The sequence below is a fragment of the Aplidium turbinatum genome, chromosome 13 (assembly GCF_918807975.1).
Source record: "Aplidium turbinatum chromosome 13, kaAplTurb1.1, whole genome shotgun sequence".
Classification (NCBI taxonomy): domain Eukaryota; kingdom Metazoa; phylum Chordata; class Ascidiacea; order Aplousobranchia; family Polyclinidae; genus Aplidium; species Aplidium turbinatum.
In genome coordinates this window covers 22,997,277-23,017,123 of record NC_137484.1, presented here as the reverse complement: position 1 = coordinate 23,017,123, position 19,847 = coordinate 22,997,277, and the positions used below count along the sequence as shown (strand labels likewise).

The following is a 19,847-nucleotide window of genomic DNA, read 5'->3' as shown; positions in this document are numbered from 1 at the left end:
GAGTTTCAAAATCAAGCGGCGCTGGTTCGACTCTCAGAGTGTGCGTTTGAGCAACACATGTTGAGGACTGCTCTCCATTCTGCGGCACCTAGTGAATAGAATAATTCCACGGCAACAAGACTTCAACAATCGGAAAACTTCACTCTGCCAATCTCGGTAACCGGCCCTACGTCAAAAGCCTCTACAAGTATGCGAAACTACCAGGAATAACCTATCAAGGCTTTGTTAGTCCGAGGATAAAGATTCAAAACCAACCAACTACATTCAACAATCGAAAACTTCACTCTGTCTACCTCGAGTGTAAGACTCATCAGAACCGAACGCATGCCATGGCGGACTATTGGCACACACTCCTGGATGCTACCAAGCGTTATAAGAAAGCATAAACATCTCGACCTTGATTGGCCAACGCGACAAAAATACTTGCAATAGGACTGATGACCAATAATCATGACGAGTGATGACAGGTGCATTCTAGTTTCAAATACAAATTTTGAGCATTTACAGTGTATACTGTACAACCTTAGCAAGTTTCTTTAGCATGACTTCACTAGAAGAAACAAACTTACTTGGATATCAATTTCAAATAGGAAGTTATGTGCAGAGCAATAAAAACGTCATAAAAACTGTGTCTTGTTGACGTTTATGTCTTGTCAATAAACGTTAACGAGGGTGTGTTGTGTTTATGACCTTGAACTAATTATGATTTGCCAGTGTTTACAAAATGTATATTTTTTTGTACATTAATGCTACTTCTCACAACAATTCATAACTTACGGGACGGTGCTTGTTTTATCAATGTTGAATCTTAGCGAGCCATTTTGTAAAAGGTGAATAACAAAAAACAAACAAGGAGCAAACCACATTACATCAACATTATCAAATAGTTGATATCGCCAACAGAGCATGAACAAATCCAGCACCATAGTTTTTTTGTATGAAGCAAAACGCAAAACAAGAACCAGTTTGACAGAAATAAAAAAGTAGACCGCCTCAAGGCATTGCAGTTTTCGTCTCATACTCTGAATAGCTTGAATCCTCGCGTTAGATGCTCCGAGCGTTATTATTATTATTATCATGAGAGCACGAAAAAGATGCATTGAATTTGTAACTTTTCGTACGCTGCATTTTTTCTTGAACTGTTTAGCAAAAACTAATCTAAACCGACTTAGCGTTGATGTAATTATATGAAAAGTGGTATTCTTTTTACTTCAATTTACAAGAATAAAGTGAGGAAAGGGGCCAGAAACCTGATAATGCTGTACGTTTTACCGTTGTCTCTTAGTCGTGTTAGCTTTCAGGTTTTGAAATAGTTTGTCTGCATTCAAAAAGTAAATTTGAATTCTCTTTTATTGTTTTAAAAGTTAGTCATTCAAGTATACAGTAGAATTGTTTTAGTCAGTGTTTTATTGGTTGGCGCACGTTTTTAAAATGTATTAAATTTAACAGCGAATTGACAACTTCCAAAACAAGTGATTCATTTTGTCAATCATCCATTGATGAGCGCCAGTGAAGTTGTCAAGATATCATCCAAGTTTTCAGATACTTTATTCATTAATTTCCTTAAAAAAATAGCATTGTTTAGGATGCCACAACTCCTAATTAACAATCAGAACTAACTTATACTTGCATCTATTAACCATAGAAAACAATATATTGCGTTAAGAATTGAGTCTAGCGTAGTCAGTGCTTGACCAGCTAGTCTACAAACGTCATTTTGTTTGTCATCGTCAAAATCGGATATTTCTTAACGTGTCAGTAACAGGGTTGCCAAACTCATGTATTACAAATCAAGTGACAGAGAATTCTTAAATCGGTTGAAAACTGGCATCAGTGCAATGCACATGCAATTTTTTATTTAACAAAATAATGTAGGATAATAAAAATTCTTAATTTGACTTTTTAGTGCATTTACAGTACCATTGTAAGAAGGGGGGGGGGGGGGGGTTGTACGAACAAACATCAATCAGATTGGCCCATGACGCAAAGCAAAGATTCATGAAGGATACAAACTGATTTAGGTTATATATTTTCAACAAGTGAAAACAAAAATATCAGCAGCATCTCAAGCACATGGAGCTTCACATAAAGTGAAAATTTCATGACTTCAAAGAGGTTGCTGACCTTTTTAAAGTAGCCTGCGTCTGGAGATTACGAAATGAGAACTGTTTGGCAAGCCCATGTAGACCAGAGTTCTAGACCACGGTAACTTGTGGATCGTTGCTGTGACAAGCCAGTGAGCATCAGGCTTGCGACAGAGATGAGGGCCCTCGAAAAAATAACTTTGTCCCGGGACCAACGGGAGGCCCTGGATCATCTACAAAACACATTTAAAGAAACAATAGAAATTTAAAAACTATTAGCTGTTGGTTTTCTTAATTACCGGGACTATAGCCACCTCTAGATAACATGCCGGGATCCTTTGAAGCATTTCTGGCTCTTAAAAATGATTCTGGATTTGAATTTGAAAGTATTGTACCTCCTGTCAAAGCTACTGGCAGGGAAACACCAGGGCCACCCCGACCTAACTTTCTTCCATTTTTGAAAATTATATTTCACAAAAAATAAATTAGAGTCAAAAGCTTTGAAATTCTTTATTACCTGCATTTCATTTTTATTTTTTAACTTCTGCCCAATTGAATAGTTTTGAACTTTTCACCTCAAAGATACTTGACAATAATTGTATCTGCAAGTCAATTAACGGTACATTGCTTTGTTACAGATGACTAAGCAAGCAAAAATGCAACAGCTAATATTGTATTTTGTCTAACAGTGGATATGCAGCTGTCGTCTTGACACTAACACGAAAGCAACGTTACAAAATACGCATCAGTTGTTACTTTTAATCAGCTAACCACAATCAAACGACAACATGTCGAAAAGTAATTGTGAGTATCTAATTGTTGTGTTTAAAATCATTGTTGAAATTCAATACCTCAATTTATTAGCCTACAATGCTTACAATAGGCTACATCAAGTACATCTGTAAATGGACAAATACATTTCATGTATGTTTGGCTGAATTAAGTAACTATATAACAACTTCTTTATTTTAAACATTAAAATATCTCCTCCCCACCAGTTCCCTTTGTCCGCCTAAAATTTTCTTTCTGGCTACACCACTGCTCTTCTTTGGTTAAAAGGAATCCCGCTTTTGCAACCGTTAGGCTACTATTAAACAAATATAACGCCGCTATCGCTACTAGACAAATTATCGGCGCTGCAAAAGTACTGCACTACCACTCATGTTTATTTATCTCACCAACTTATTCCTTATGATGACTGTTTAGATCAATGCAATAGTGCCAAAGTCAGCTATTTGAAGCCGCCAGAGGGCGTAAAAGTTACGTGCAGTGCACCCGGCTCCATCATATCTCCAAAAACAAAATGTAAAGTCGAATGCGATTCTGGATCTCCAAACTATGAAGAAATTGAATGCAGAAATGTTGGATGGAGACCCACCAAGGAAGTGGCTTGTGAAGGTGGGATTTGTGATTTAAAGTAATAGTTACGTCCGCCCCGGTAGCTCAGGTGGTTAGCGCGTGGCTTCATGAACGAAGAAGCTTCAAGATCAAGCGACGCTGGTTCGACTCATGGGGTGTGCGCTTGAACAACGCATTCCAAGGACTCTTCTCGTGGTACCTAATGGATAGAATAATTTCTTGGCAATCGGAAAACTTCGCTCTGCCAATCTCGGTAACCGGCCCTGCATCAAAAGCCTCTAGGGGAGACTCAGGTAAGTTGGCCCAATAGGCAAGTTGGCCCACTCTAAATATTTTTTTAACTACAATAGTTATTGTTACGTATCGTACGCATACTGAGAAAGTGCTGTTGAAACTACCTTATCACCAGGTTGGGAGGCTCCAGCAAGCAGTATAAACATGTGAGCACGATTTTTGTATGAAAAATTATGATTTTTGAAATTTTAGAATTTTTTAGATGTCGAGTGAGTTTTTTCTTACTATATAAGAAAGATTATTATTTAGTGAGTGCAGCGCTAGAGTGGTTATTAAGGCTCACTTTGACGGTGAAACCGTTGTTAGAAGCTCAATAGTTTGACATAAATTTTAGTTTTTACAATATGGTTGCCATGCAGGGAAGTTGGCCCATTTCGTGGGTGGGTACGTTGGCCACCATGGCCAACTTGCCTTCATGAGGTATTACATAGAATGATATTAATTGACTAATTAATACGATAACTTATTTTTGCAAGATTGATGTAGCCTATCATCAAGTATCCAAAGTAAGTAAATCGCGGCTTTACATCGGCTTTGAACGATCAATAACAATAATACACTTCCTAACATCGTTTTTATGCCACAGATTGCGACAACTTATTCCTAACCCATATGGTAACTAATAATAGAATAATGGTAAGTAATCAAGAAAACCAATCCCAGAAATGTGTATCAACCACTTCTCAAGCGACGGTTTTAAAACATACCTCGTTTGGGATACATTAAAAAATGTTCCGATATTGGTACCCATGCAAAAATGGGGTTTGTAGCCTATTGCAAACAAGGTCCTACATATCAGTATCGTTAAGGTGACCAGATCGTTAGGAATAAAGGCATGCCGTTCCAACTACATGATGTTTGATACAACCTTTGTTATTTTCGAAAGCTTATTTGGTGTAGGCTACTCATGTAAAAAGAGTTTACTGAGGTAAAATACAGCATTATAGCCTAATAAAAGATTATATTACAAACCATACATGAATGTATAGGCTACATAGAATAAATTATGTACGGTATGTATAAATTGTATATGCCTCTATAAAACCAAGAAATAATTAGAAAGAAAATAAAATTTGGGAGAAAGAGAACTTTTCTACTGTTTAATGTACCGTAGAAGGACATGTTGCCCACGTGGCCAACTTACCTTCCATGGTGGGCCAAATTACCCGCACAGGATGGCAAGATGGTCCATTTTATTTTTTTCGGAAAACTTGAAAAATTATATACCTAAGAATGTTTGTTTGATGCAAGAATATGTCCACTTCTAGAGTGATGAATTCTCTACTCTTAAATAGCATTCTCTTTAACATATGTTTTGTTATTAGCTCACAAATTCAAGTTTTCATTTTGCTGGGCCAACTTACCCGAGTCTCCCCTACAAGTATGCAAAACTACCAGGAATAACTTTTCAAAGGCTTTATCAGTCCGAGGATAAAGATCCAAAACCAACCAACGATTTTTAGCTTATCTTATTTACGAGTATCTTTGGTAAGGTACAAGAAACATGAAGATACGCGCAACAACACTATAAACTGTTCACGTGAGCTTTTTGCAAAGCTAAAATCGTCTGTTCAGAAGCTCAGACTTTTTTTGGTTGCCTGTAACAAGTGACGTTTTATGTAGTGAGTGAAATTGTTTCATTTGTAGAAGAATATTATATTGTCTTTACTGCAATCGGTCCAAATAGCTTAATTACCGGCAAGATCAAGCGACGGTGGTTCAAATATCGAGGTGGGCAGTTAGGCAACCCATTTCAAACAGACGTTTCAACACCCTCACTTTTTATCGGTTTATGTTGAGATCAGCTGACTGGATTACCAAACGGTCTTTCGCTGCCTAACCACATTGATTTATTCGACACTGAGCGTACTTATGCGTTCCTTTATATTTGTGATTTGTAGCCTATGTTAGACCTATTGTGATTTAAGCTTGTTGTTTACTATAGGCTATTAGTAACCTATTATGGAATCTGATCGGCAAATAAAGTCATTTCACCCCTCCTTAGTATCAGATTTCAAAGTTTGAAATTTGACTGGCAGCAACAGTTCAACTGCAAGCGAACTCTCGGACGACTTTCTTTGCATTTAAAAATTATCTCAAATGCACTTTAATTATCACATGGTGCTCCTAGGGAAGAGGATGGCAGAAATGACATTCCGCGTTGGAAATAGTCACATTCATAGGTTGGCATCGCCTATAGATCACATGTCGGGAATAAGGAAAACAAGACAATGACGGAATGTCGTATTTAAACAGTCGTTTATTCTGGTAAATATCATCACATCACAGCACTAGATAAAACCAGATCCATACCCGATCTGGTAGAAATCTGCACCAAATAAAGTAGCCTACTTGGCCTGAGGCACAAGTTTCGTCCTGCAGCAACACATCTCAGGCTTCGCATGTCGGGTGACATAGAAGCCACTCCATTTGTTTCACATCAATTCAGCTTGACTAACACAACAGTCCAACAGTCAAGATTTCCTGTCATTGCTTCTAGTTGCCTGAGTTCGATTCCAGGTCGGGTCAGACTAAAAAAAAACTTAAAAAATTTTACCAACTATTTGTCTTTGCATGTAGCAAGAAAAACAGTCGAACTAATCAGCAAATGTCAGGGAAATGGCGTTAAGTAATGAAAGATTAAACAACTTTGTCTGTTGTAAACATAACATGAATTAGTCCACATCAAGGCTACTGTAATTGAGTTGATTAAGGTTGTTGAAAATTAAAGTTGTTTTGTACAGGGGTGAACGCAGGAGTGATCATAGGAGTCCTAATCGGCGGGCTGTTCGCTGTAGTAATACTTGGGATTATTTACGCAAAATACAAGCAGAAACAAAAAGAGAAACGCGGAATTTCAACAAAAGTTCAAAACGGGAAACTCAGGCACAACGGAACGTGAGATAAAAGTTTAAAATTGGGCTGTTTTTGTTTCAAACTAAAGCTATAAAAGAAGTAAGATTTAAAATTGAGATGCCACCAACAATAATTAAGCAAAGTAGATTATTATTAGAACTTATTTTAGAAAGTAGAACTAAATTAGGTTACTCTTTGAACAAGCATAAGTGATGATTGCACAATCAATGGTGAGGCTGTAGTTGACCGCAAACGTTTTAAACCGCAGTGGTGTAGATTTCTAGTCAAGTTGGATAAATAAAAAATAATCCACAGACGTCCTGGACAACTAAATGCAAAACAAAATGAAGTACAAAGTCATCGGGTTGCCATAGATACACCACCAGTCGCCCAGCAACCAGAAGCTGTCAATCAAACCACAAGCCGGAATCTGGACCAGCCACGTGTAAGTAATGGTCATTGTTGTTGACACAATCAGAGCCAGTATTTTGAACCAGGAATGCTTTCATGGCTCGTGACCTTTCCAAGAGGTCTGGAAAGCTTTCCAAGAGGCCTGGAAACTTGAGGAAACACCGTGTATTGCTTGAATATAAGGTAGTGCATTGCTCAAGATCACGCGGCGCAAGTTCGACTCTCGGGGTGTGCGTTTGAGGAAGGCACTTTCAGGACTGCTCTCCATTCAGCGTCACCTAGTGAATGGAATAATTCGCCGGCAACAAGACTTCAACAATCGAAAACTTCACTCTGCCAATCTCGGTAACCGGCCCTGCGTCAAGAGCCTCTACAAGTATGCGAAACTACCAGGAATAACCAATCAAGGCTTTGTCAGTCCGAGAATAAAGATTCAAAACCACCCGTTAATTTAAAACCGTTACGTTTAAAGCCGTTAATATTAGCAGGGTCGGTGTACTAATAAAAATTAGGATAAGAAGTAAATTTTGCTGTCTAAGTAAAAACTGAAATGTTAAAACCTTGTGTTGTTTCAATTTGTTTTCAGCCTCATCATAAATCGTCAAGTCACCGAGACTTTGAAGATTCGAAGCAGCATTCAAAACCACGTGATGCTTCTAAGCCGCCACATCACAAGAGGAAAAGGCGCGAACATTCAAGTAAACCACACCCCCAAGAATATCAAACCTCAACCCAACATGCCTACAACCCAAACCCCCAAGGCTACCGGAACGATGGCACAACTGGCCATGTAGTAATGCCACAAGTGGGCTATCAAAACAATGCTTATTTCCAAGCTCAGCCTTATGTTGGGTATGGGGCCGCCGATCCAAATGTGGGGTACAGCAGTAGATACCCCCAATCGCACCCAAGCAGAGCATACAATGTCCCAACTTAAATGGCTTCTTTCTGTACCGACTGCAAAGTTCAAAACAATAGATTTGCCTTTTCCAAGCTTAAGCTGATGGTTGAAGATTTGAGCCATGTCAAAAGTTCTCAACCGAAGGTAAATTCCATCTGTCAAGAAAACTATTTATTGGAACACTAGAAAGAGAAGATGGACTCAAGTTAAATTTCCCAAATGCTCAGCCAAATATAGTTGGCCGTGGTAAACTAGCTTCAAAGGCCAGTAAATAGTAAACAAGGGCAATAAGGTCAAAAACCTCTGAAAGAAAAAGGCCGACCTTGATGACACTGCTTATCCTTTCAATCAGTCTTTCCATGCCACAACCGAGTATTCCCGGTGACTGTCGAACCGTCCGAGGCATAAAGCAGATGAACAGTGTTAAAAAAACAACACTCTTTGTTGCATTTATGTCCGTCCAGTTAGCTCACTGGTTAAGCACCCGGCTCAAGATCACGCGGCGCTGATTCAGGGTGTGCGCTTGAGCAACGCATTCCAAGGACTGCTCTCCATTTAGCGGCACCTAATGAATGGAATAATTCCCCGGCAACAAGACTTCAACAATCGGAAAACTTCACTCTGTCAATTTCGGTAACCGGCCCTGCGTCAAGAGCTTCCACAAGTATGCGAAACTACCAGGAATAACCAATCAAGGCTTTGTCAGTCCGAGGATAAAGATCGAAAACCAATAACTCTTTTGTTGCTTCAGGGTCAGAAAAGAAATGCATCACGTCTAAGTTGTTTTAGTGGAATTTACAATATGTGACAACCTCTCATTAATAGACAGAGTGCGAATGTGCGTTTCAAGAAGCTGAATGTGTTTCCATTAAAACATTGTTAGTAGACACTTGATGAAACTTGACATCGACCGTGAAGTGGACAAAAATTGCATCATACCAACGATTAAGATACGGTTGTTGAATGCGAATAAGAAAACATTCAATGATGTCTGTTTCGTGTGTGGAGTCTTCGCCCAAAGCAACAGAACTAGAGTTTTTGCAACCACTAAACCTCTAATCACCATTTTGTGTTGTTGACCGTGACTTGTTTATATTTCTAACCACCGCAGTTGATAAAAGGTGCGTCAAACGTTAAAGCAGAAACACTAAGGCGAAGAAAAAACAGTAAACAAAATGTTTCCAGACATGTTGCCAAATTAAAGGTAGGTTTAGAATAGCAAACATAAATTAAACCAGTCATTTTCAACAATGAAAACATAAATGGAAATTCGACACAAAACATTATGCAAAAGAGACCAGATTTTACATTTAACTTGCCAGGGCATTCTACTCTGTCAATTACATTCTCAGCTTGTACCTAGTGAGTGATCATTAACCCCACCTAACGATGAAAATATTTTAATATCATGAACATTAGGGGTTTTACTCTAAAAGCAACAACTTTAATCAGCAGCTGTCAATTAATTACACTCGAATCAGTTCAGATCCACGCTATGCTTCATTTCATTTGATGTGACATTCACAAAAGAGAAAACATAGTCAACTATACGCCACTTGTTGTTGTATCGCACTAATGTTAAGATTATTCCACTGCTTTTGCGCCAGCATAATGATACTTTTGAATAAAAATATTATGAACCCAGAAAAAAATTGACTAAAATACAACAGATCATCGGCTGCCTGTGCTCCATAGAATTACAGGTTAAACATCGACCAGGTAGTGGCGACTGGATAAACCTATCGAGAGGTGTTTGGCAGGACGGTGTAATACACAAGTGAACGACAAACTTAAAACTATTTGTTGAGTTAACTGAAATATTGATTTGGAAGTGATGGTCGTAGATTGAAAAACAGTACGATGATGCATCAAGGCATTTCATTGTGAAAGTTATTTCCTGGCCAAAAGATCAGTCTTTTCAAATTGATTCAACGTCAGCAGACGTTAAACCAATGGAAAAAGTGGTAAAGTGTTGATTGAGTCTGAAATCGATAATCGATAGGCAAAACTAAAGGAAAAGTACCAGCCGTCCAATCACACGCGGTTGCAGCCAATTGAATTTAAAGTCTTTAAAGTTTGGTGAGTTTGAACAAGTTTAATATTAAAAGTTGCAGCATTCCTCAATGCTTCAATTTTCCTGACATAGTTGTTGTTTACACAAAGGCACGCATCATTGTTGTATCGCGTTCACAGCGATCCATGAGCTAACAGGACTATGAGCCAATGGGTGTTTCCAGCTAAAGGAAATAAATACTCGAAAATAAACCGGATATTTTGATGCCCATCCTACATCCTGGAAACAAACTATAGCATCAATGGTCGTACCATTCATCAGGTGCCACTGCTTGATCTGGATGATGAAATTAGATACTACAGTAGAAATCGCCTATATTGACACCTGAAGGAACCGCGGAAAAAGTGTCACTATAAGCGAAGTGTCACTATAGACGAATGATCACGTCGTTGATAACGTCACTTGTGCAGTATCTGCGCATGTGCATCCCATGTTGGTTTAATTCAAACCCAGTCAGCAAACCAATCCTTTATGGTTCAACCTCTGCATACGTTAAATCAATGTAAAAAGATGGATTTGCTGGCTGGAAACTGGCAAATGCTGATAAGGACAAAATATGATTCCAATTTAAACTGGAAATACACCGTAAAGTGTCCCTATACGGAAATTTTTGAGCCCAAGGGACAGAAATGTGGTATCACTGTAAGCAAAGTGTTCTTATACACGAAGTCATATATTGATTTCCATTAAGGATATGCTAGGGGATCTCCTGACACGAAGTCACACGAAGTCACTATAGGCGAAGTCATTTCTATGCAAAACATATGGTTTGCAAACGGGACTTTGCAACAGGTGTCACTATAGGCGAAGTGTCACTATAGCTAAAGTCCCTATAGGCGAATTCTACTGTAGTTGCTCTTTGGTAGCATCTCAGTCTAGTCCGAAAACACATTGACACCCTGGGGAAGTAAAAAAGTACATCCTCGGTCCAAGAGGGTCATATGACGACCTTTCGCAGCAAAGATTCTTGTCTTTGTTTTGCTTGCAAATTAGAGCATGCTTGTCACCAACAAAATGAAGAACAAAGTTCAGTGTAAAAAACAAGGTTTCTCGTAGGGAGAGAAGGAACTGTCACTGTCGCTAAGCGACGGAGCAGCGTCATTGAACATACGGCTTGTGATTGGAGGGATAAATTGACGTTGCGCTGATGGAATAAACCCCATTGTCACTGCACAAAACACAAAACGTTAATCATATGAAGCGAAGTTTCAAAACAAAGAAAAAGTAATCATGACTAGAAACTTCGTGCCGCTCATAATATCATGAACTCGGATCAAAGGACCTGTTACTCCTGCGTGTCTTGCAAGATACTGAGCGCTGATCGTTTAATGGACTTAAAATCTCTGACGGCCCACCTTGTAGGGGTGTAAAGATTCAAAGCAAAACAGTTCCTACCTAACTAAGAGGTTCTCCATCTTCCTTCGAGGCATTTAAGTTAGGTTATATGAGTACTTAAAGCTATGAGAAAACTAATAAAACTATATTAGATAAACAATTTTACAATTTATCCACAAATTGAATTATCCAATTGCTATTAAGAGCCTTACAAAAGTTAGTATCCATTCACTAAATTGAACGTTCGGTTTCAGAGAACATTGTTGAGCTATTCACTATATTCATAGTCTACAAGGGTATGCAACTAGCCTAACTGCCTTATGCCTAACCCATTATGGCTTTCTCAGCCCAGGAATGCAACTAAGAATATCGAAAAAAACAGTAGTACAAATGTGGTGCCGAGGAACAGACCGCAGACCACATCATCAATGACTGCTCCATCTTCAAGCCACTTAACGGAGTGGAAGGTCTGCGTGTCATAGATGATGAAACCAAAGACTGGCTGCTCTCTAGTAGCCTTCCAGTGTAGTCCGGGAACATCGTGAATCTGGGGTGGTAAAAGAATAGACCCTCGGCCCCAGACGCTCACACGACGACGACGAGTAGTGCAAAAGCTTCAGACAAGATTTCCTGAGGCCAAGAGAACAAAACAATTCATCAAACAAACAACAAAGAAGCAACTGCTCACCATCCTGTCGTCGGGTGGCCATTCTCATCCGTACCAATATCTCGTTGTCGGAATCAGAATCGGAACTGGATCTGGAACAAAAGATGAACTATTTAATGTTTGTTGGTTCCTGTATGTTGCTAGGCAGTTGAACACACTATGCTCCCTGAACGAAACGCATAGAAGTGTGAAGTCCGTTCAGCGGGCCATAACCCTAAGAAGGATTGTAGGCATTCCTCTGTCTAGAGCAGTTATACTTTTCATTACAGTAAAAGAAATGAATGGCTGTAGTAGAAGGAGCGCCACTCTGCAATCGACGACGTCTTTTAGTGTCTTGCTACAGACACATGCTTTTGAGCGGTCGCGAGGAAGAAATTTCTCTTTTTCAAAAGTGACATTAAGCAATTATATATAATTAACATAACAAAATGTTAATATGATTGTAATGAATGATTAATGCGATTTTGCATTGATCAGATTTTCAATATTATCCACAAGAAGTTAGTGCTTGAGTTATAATCAATAAACAAAAGCACACGTTTCAAATGAAATAACATCACAACAAATATCGCTAAATTGCAGTTTCAACGTGGTGTTGGTGCCGGTATAGTTCAGCTTTTCATAACTGCAATGCTGCACATACAACATCGCATAAATTAACTATGTATAGCTAGATTAGTTAGGCCGATGTATTTTGTATTAAGATAAATGTTTCTTGCTCAGTTCCTGAGCCACCCTACTTTCATTAGTGCCGAAGGAAAAGTGAAATGAAAAACATATTTTCTTATTTTCCTGTTTCAGTAATTAAGTATGAGATCTCTATCTTTAGTTTGTAAACTACTTACAGAAATATAGATTTCTTTGTTAATGGTTCTGGTGATGCATATGTGAAAGAGCGACGTCTAGCGGAAGACGAGTTAGCCTCCTTATCCGATTCATGGCTTCCAAGCAAATGTGAACGAAAACGAAACATTTGATCAGAAGATATTTCTCGATTGAAGGTTTCTTTGGTGAGAACCGAAGATTTTACCTGAAAGAAATTAATTGAAAACGAACTTGTTGTGAAGTACTGTAAACTCTGTATGCCAGGACAAATCAAAAAACAGCTTCCCTCGGTTTCACACGCCTGTTTTTTAGGGATATAAAATGAAAGTGAAGGCGGTTTCATGTAGTACATGCTTCTTCTTTTTCGTGGTGTGTCACAGTGTCACACGGCCGTAGCTCAGAGCCTCAAGCAAGCTCTTACTCGGCTAAATCCTATGTAGAGCATCTTGCTTTCAGGAAGGCATTCGCGGAGATCTAGCATCTGTTCCCGTCCACCTTTACAACTTGCGCTTCCCAAGGAATACCCCCTAACGTCTCATCAATTCCAGGGTTCTCGCTTTCCGGGAGGAAGGCCTTTTGTGGGAGAAAGCTCCATATTGGCCGGTGTCAGCCCGACTGCCAGCTCCTCCTACCACAGTTGGACCTACACATTGGCGGCGACCTCATCTTAACCCAGTGGGACAACTGAAGCAAGGAAACGTTTTCTTGACTTCACTCGCCTGCGTGCTGACCGCTGAGGTTTGGCTAAGTTAGTGAATGTCTCAAATCCATATCCTGACATTATCGGAAAGATGTAGACGCTGAGTGTCATGATATTCTCACTCAGATACTATTAACTAAACTTAGAAACTTACTAGAAATCAAAGCACTTTCTTTATAAAGGTGTCTTCATTACCGCTCCGCATTTCGGTTCTGTGATAAAAGCTGAACACAAAACGAGACTATGACCGAATAATGTGTTGTCCGCTGTATTAAGTAGCCATAATGCGCTTTGTTCCTATATCCAGCCAGAAAATCAATCAATCCTACTTTTTCACGTTGGTTGAACGTTGGCAGACGATGAATATTAATAGGCTAAGTTGCTGACTTCAATGAAACAGCTACAGATAGATAACAAAGTTACCAAAACCAACAATAAAGGAACAAAAACCACATCTCCTACCCTTCCAGTGGACGCTGCATATCCTGGACGCTCAGGATATCGTCTCGGTGACAGGTCATAATCGATATGTGACGTCACAAGGTCTGAAAAAGTAAACTTGGCTAGATCAATGAAGTCTTGTTCATTCTGTTACAGCAACAAAATGAAGAATATAAAATGTGATACCATTTACTGAATGTTTTCTCACAATGACAGGAAGGTAACGAAATTATGCCAAGAAAAGTAACTTTCCAGTCCACTGTCCACCTTCTGGCATGTCAATAAATGACTTAATGAAACACAGACGCGTCGGCTGCATAACCGAGAAGTGAGAGCCGTGGAACGATGCTCGAAAGGGCGCTGGTTCGACACCGCTCATAAGCATATGTTTTTAGCAGGACACTTAAAAGCATGCCTGAAGGTGGACACGAAGATTGAATTTCTTGCCTTCCCGTCCACTTAATATAAATCTTCAACTATAGGGCGTAAGCCTGGGTAAAACAAAACACGGCCGCGTTATCGGTGATACCGTGTCGGATAACTTCCCGATGACCCTGTCCATGACACTGACCACTCAACATAACAACTTGTCGGTATCTTTCAGTATAACACTGGTTAACTTAATGGAAAAATGTTAACGCAATATACAATTATAGTAGTCTCTGCTTATGAATCACACGGTTAATAGGCCCACTCGCTTATTAAGCCCGATTTGGTCCGGTCCGGAATTATTGAATGTATAGGAGTGGCAGAGAATCGTCCCCGGTTTAATAATCCCAAAATCGTTCGGTCTCAAAGTGGACTTAATATAGGGGACTACTGTACGTATGTGCCCTACCACTGTTGGATCCACAATGTAACCGTACAGGATCCGCAACAATGTCTTTCTTTGAGTATGAGGAGAGTCCCTTTGCGACCTCTTCAATCAACTTGTCCGCGTTTCTACAAACCGAAACAAACGCGTTGTTACTCGAACCATGGGTAGTCAACAAAAACAACATGCTAAGAAACAAAAAAATCTTTCTACAGCTTCGAAGTGACAGCCAGAACCATGATGGCAAAGAACAACTATTAACTTTGAAACCTACATTCAATGACGTAATGGTGCCATACATATTCTACCAGTTTTTGCTACTCGCAGGAGCTCAGTGCAACTGGTACTAGACATTGCTGGAGCAAAACTTCTTTTAAGAAATTAAACTTTTTTTTCTATTTTAGGCTGAACCGACTTTAAACCTAAAATACAAAGAAGGTAAACTCTAAGTTGTTACCATGTACTCTTTACAACGCCAATGAGTGTTTCTTACTGGTGAAGTTTCTCGCTCACGTTGAAATCGAATTCGTATTTATTTTCAGATGGATGCAAAGCACCAGCACAATCACTGGCCGCCACTTCATTATAATTCCTATCGTCAGCTGTAGGTTCAGGAAAGCTTGGCTCAATCGCTGTAATAGTGTAGGATACGATTAAAACTTATGTAAAACAAAGACACAAGTCAAAAAGACGTTACAGTAACGGTGCAAGTAAAATACTCTTGTTAAACTGTTAACCTGAAGGAAGCACTTAGAGGAAACATGAGCAATGTCTGCCAAGGACAATTCTTACTTTATATTACGTCATGTCGGTGACATAGCGGTGAGACAGCCTAGTTGGCGCTCGGAAGGACACTAGTTCGAAACTTATTTAGAGCATGCATCGGTGGCTTAACATTGCACAAGGTTGGCATCCTTGTATCTCTGCCCACTCAAACTATGCTTCAACTACCAGGCTCTGTTCTGCCACATGTTAAGACAGGTGGTCATTACGTGATCTAGCTTCCTGAAGATGTCAATCGTGTCTGATTGACAAAACGTGGGAATAAAGGCGGATTATATCCTTCAATACCTAGCGATAATTTGAAAACTAATCCAGTTGCAGCTTACTCGCTTGAATAGAAGTGTTAGAGGCATTGAAGGACGATGACTTGTCGTCAAAAGCTTCGGGGTGAATTGTCTTCGGAACTGAAGCACGAACTGAAACAAACATTCAACAACACAGTCACTCAGTTGCGTGGCATTCTTGCAATGTTAATGCTCAGACGAGTCATAACTAGGCGCTCAATCTCACGCAATGTGCAGGTAGAATGTTTAATTTTAATTTGATATAATTCATAAATCAGAGATAGACTGTTACCAGGCATTGATAAATAAAATGACTTGCATTCTTCTGGTGGCTATACTAATTTCATATACGTTGACCATATGTTAAGCAAACACCTCTGTCATACTTCACTGTGCTGTCGAAAGGTTTCAGTCATTTAACTATTACGTCAGTTAGTAATTAGGAATTTGTTATTACACACCTATTGGCTGTCCACTATGAGAACATTCACCCTCTTGTTTTAAATGTGTTGGTTCAACTGATGGTTTGTCATTGCAGCCAGGCTGTCGTTTCGGTGTGCTTGGACAGGAAGATTCTTAATGTTCCAGATGTCCACGTGATATGAGATAAAAACATTTCATTAGTCATCGCCAGAATCAACATTGCAGCACATTTATTCTTGTGGATAAAAAGTATAAGTTGCATCCTATTCTCGCATGCAATCACACTGCAATGCAGATATCCTAACGGCTGTGCTCATGCTTAACTTTAGCCTACTTCCTATACAAAATTCCCCACAATTTTCACGCCTGTGACAGGTCTATTGTCGTTAAGTCACGTATGACTAAGCCATTCTCAAACGATTACAGTTCCCAACCCTCTTGTGGTTGTGCTACCCAGGTGATGATGAGGTATCAGAGACCAGATTTGTTCTTTTGCCCTTTTTAATCAAAATGGTTCCACTGCAGTCTAATTTATTGTTGTTAACACAAACCAGCTGGAAGCTATCTTTGTTGCATCACAGATATGAATACCAACAACATGATTATTGAAATGTAGTAGTCATCTTAAAATCAAGTATATAATTTTTAAACTGTTATAATAGTAGACTAACAGTTCAGAAAATGATTTATTTAAAATAATATCATCGACATACCAGCACTAGAGCAATGAATGTAGAAATCTTTGCTGGAGGAACTCTGCAGTGAGGATCTTGATTTGACTTCAGGATCATATTTCTTAGCTGGAGACTCAGAACTAACTGAACAGTCGCATAAAAATTGCTGGTGTTAGATTCATGTTGCAAATAACTTGAGTTTTATGTCATAAACTGAGTGGAATCGTGAAACTTTGTTTATGATGTAGTGAACGTGACAATTTTTACCAAGTACCATACCACATCAACATGTCATCTGACTGTTTACACATGCACGTTTGTATTGTAGAAGTGAACAGCATAGTTTTTAAAATAATAGGTGAACATCCATTCATTATTTGTATTTTGGGCTTTGTAATTTTTATGCAAGTTTTCTGGGAATAGCAAATATATAATTTATAAAAAAAAACATGAAAACATCCTTCAAGAATACTAATGATAAAAGATCTTATGTTGTGCATCCACAATACTTTATAACAGCTTAGCTGACAAGCAAATGTGATGTTGATGTGGGTAGTATACTTTACACTACTTGTAGTGTAGATAGTGATCATAATATAAGGCTGTGGCTATATTTACACTATATAGAGTAAATAAAGCCTCAATAGCATTGCCAGATAAGGAATTCTGCATTAATTTGAGAAAAAAGTTTAAAGCTGTTGAAAACAAAAACTTGCATTTTGAAAATTTTTTTAGTCCTGGGCAAAAATCAAAACCCTAACCTTATTCCTAACTCTAACCTTTACCTTAACCCTTCCTAACTTTAATCCTAACTCTGGCAACACCTGATTGTAACCATGGTAACAAAAGGGTAAAAATAGCAACTTTGTAATAATAAAGTGATTTCTGGAATATAATATAACACAGTCCCGTATGTAATTGTTTCCATCTTTTCATAAATTTTATTAACAGTACATTAGTTTCATCCAACCAGTTCTTACCTGGGATTGGGTGCATGAAGACAATCACATGAAAAACTTTTATGAAACCACCAACTTACAACATTTGGTTAGGTTTGCAAATTTAAAAAAGCATACCATAGGTTGGCTGTTAAATGTGTGACACCAAATAACTATCTTACCATTTTCATCTGAAACAGATTGTTGTGACGACGAATGCTTTTTAACATCTTCCTGGGTTACCACTTTGGATGCAGTGACCACTTCATTGCTTTTGATTGCATAATTTATCAAATTGCAGCGTTTTTCCTGGATTTCATCTGAAAGAATTATGCATATTAAAAGTCACACTGTGTGAACTAGGGCTCTAAGCTTCCAGTGGCCATGGCCGCCTAGAAGTTGTTAAATGACCTCTGAAACTAGGCTACCATGCCGACAGGCCATGTTTGGTTGCTGGTTTCTGCAAGCCAACATTTTTCCACTCCGTTGGTACTTGCATTTTTTCTACTTAAGTTCGTTCATATTTTAAACTTTTTCTCCACTTGCGTTTTTGCGTGAACTTTTTTCTCTTTACTTGCATTTGCAATTTTTTTTATACAAACAAGTCAATTCTCTCACACCAACAAGAAATATTGCTGATAAAAGTTTCGCAATAAGTCTGAGCATTGGTCTATAAAAATTTGAGTACTGACTCCACACCTTCTTGAACCAACACATTTTGCAAAAGCAAATATGTTTCACTGTTTCAGGCCCTTGTTCTCTCTGTTCTTGCCTGAATGAATGCAAGAACACGATATAATATTAATTAACATATATTTAAAAGCAAAAATTTATAGGCTACAGGCTTTTTATTTTGGCTGCCAAAAAGAAGCTCTGGTAGGCCATGCTTGGTCGCCAGAAAAAGAAAGGAGCTTAGAGGTCTGGTTTGAACCCATGCTACTGAGTTAATCTGAAAGTAAAATTATCAAATTAAAAAATTCAGAAAAATTTCACTTTTTGCGTAGCCTAAGCTATTTGTATAATATTTGAAATATCCTGTCAAATCTTGATCAACATTTACGGCACTTTGTTGCTTTGTGTACTTACCACAGTCCCAAAATCTTTGCAAGCTTTCCTTCAGTTGCTCGCCTGCTCTTCTGATCATTCGACATTGCAAAGATCTCTTAGGAGATGTTTTCAACGGAATCTAAACATCAGTTCAAGAATTTTCTCAACATTGCTACAGGAAATCTAACATTTTAATACAGGCATTAAACATGTCAAAACTTTATAACTACTTAAGCTATAGGCCACTAGGCATACAAATATGATAGTAGATGTTAAGCTTTGAAATGTGGTCATTGGTGTAAAGTTGTGGTCATTGTTGTGAACTTTCTGGAAAACTCTAAGAAGCTACCGGTACTGCTTTCATTTTGAAGAATTGCTGGAGAAATAGCATTGGTCAATCTCTTGCAAAGACTGGACTGAAACACACTAAAAATCATGGATTTGATGCCAGCATTTGATGAATGCAAAATAGCAGTATAAATCAAGGAGCATTTAATCTCAAATGTGAACCAAAATTGGACTTTTTCACAAAGCCTAAGTACCACAAGAAACCTAGACTATGTTAAATGATTGAAAACATAGCAGCATCAAAATCAGTAGCCTAGTCCAGTTCAACCACGATATCTCACAATACAACAGAAAAAATACTTAACTGTTGCTTTACGTTTCAGCTCATCTCTTCGCTTTCTTTTTATTCTGTGCTTTTTTCTACCAAGCATCTTTTCCACACCAGGCGACTTTAAATGTTTTCGAAGTTGAGAAAGAAACTTCAGTTTGCGATTTTCACTTTCAACTTTCATGATTAACAAAGTCTGTCAAGCTGGAAAATAGACTTATAAATAACTTCTAGCTCATAAATGTGATCGCAGATCGTAAGCCAACATAACGCAGTCACACCAGTGCCAGGTTAATCAGAAAAACCACACTCACACCAGAA

The 19,847-nt window shown here is 38.6% G+C and overlaps 2 protein-coding genes across 2 annotated transcripts; one reads left to right on the top strand and one right to left on the bottom strand.

Moving 5' to 3' along the window:
- Positions 1-2,764: 2,764 nt before the first annotated feature.
- On the top strand, positions 2,765-9,592 carry LOC145782055 (uncharacterized). Its single transcript, XM_082593788.1, has 5 exons — positions 2,765-2,888; positions 3,291-3,482; positions 6,482-6,635; positions 6,909-7,038; positions 7,591-9,592. The coding sequence occupies exons 1-5, from the start codon at positions 2,873-2,875 to the stop codon at positions 7,939-7,941; spliced, it is 843 nt and encodes a 280-aa protein (XP_082449914.1). The 5' UTR covers positions 2,765-2,872; the 3' UTR covers positions 7,942-9,592.
- LOC145782054 (uncharacterized) lies at positions 8,956-19,847 on the bottom strand. Its single transcript, XM_082593787.1, has 12 exons — positions 19,564-19,847; positions 18,950-19,049; positions 18,046-18,183; positions 16,965-17,069; positions 16,290-16,403; positions 15,871-15,960; positions 15,255-15,393; positions 14,786-14,889; positions 13,969-14,051; positions 12,827-13,011; positions 12,003-12,073; positions 8,956-11,147 (listed from the first exon to the last, which is right to left on the bottom strand). The coding sequence occupies exons 1-12, from the start codon at positions 19,708-19,710 to the stop codon at positions 11,008-11,010; spliced, it is 1,416 nt and encodes a 471-aa protein (XP_082449913.1). The 5' UTR covers positions 19,711-19,847; the 3' UTR covers positions 8,956-11,007.

Excerpts from the sequence above, each read along its gene's own strand:
- LOC145782055 (XM_082593788.1), top strand. Across the intron at positions 3,483-6,481 it reads CAAGGAAGTGGCTTGTGAAG|GGGTGAACGCAGGAGTGATC; the intron begins GTGGGATTTGTG and ends TGTTTTGTACAG. Across the intron at positions 7,039-7,590 it reads GGAATCTGGACCAGCCACGT|CCTCATCATAAATCGTCAAG; the intron begins GTAAGTAATGGT and ends ATTTGTTTTCAG.
- LOC145782054 (XM_082593787.1), bottom strand. The coding sequence starts at position 19,710 with ATGAAAGTTGAAAGTGAAAATCGCAAACTGAAGTTTCTTTCTCAACTT. Across the intron at positions 17,070-18,045 it reads ATCTGTTTCAGATGAAAATG|TTAGTTCTGAGTCTCCAGCT; the intron begins GTAAGATAGTTA and ends GCGACTGTTCAG. Across the intron at positions 12,074-12,826 it reads ACAAAGAAATCTATATTTCT|ATCCAGTTCCGATTCTGATT; the intron begins GTAAGTAGTTTA and ends CTTTTGTTCCAG.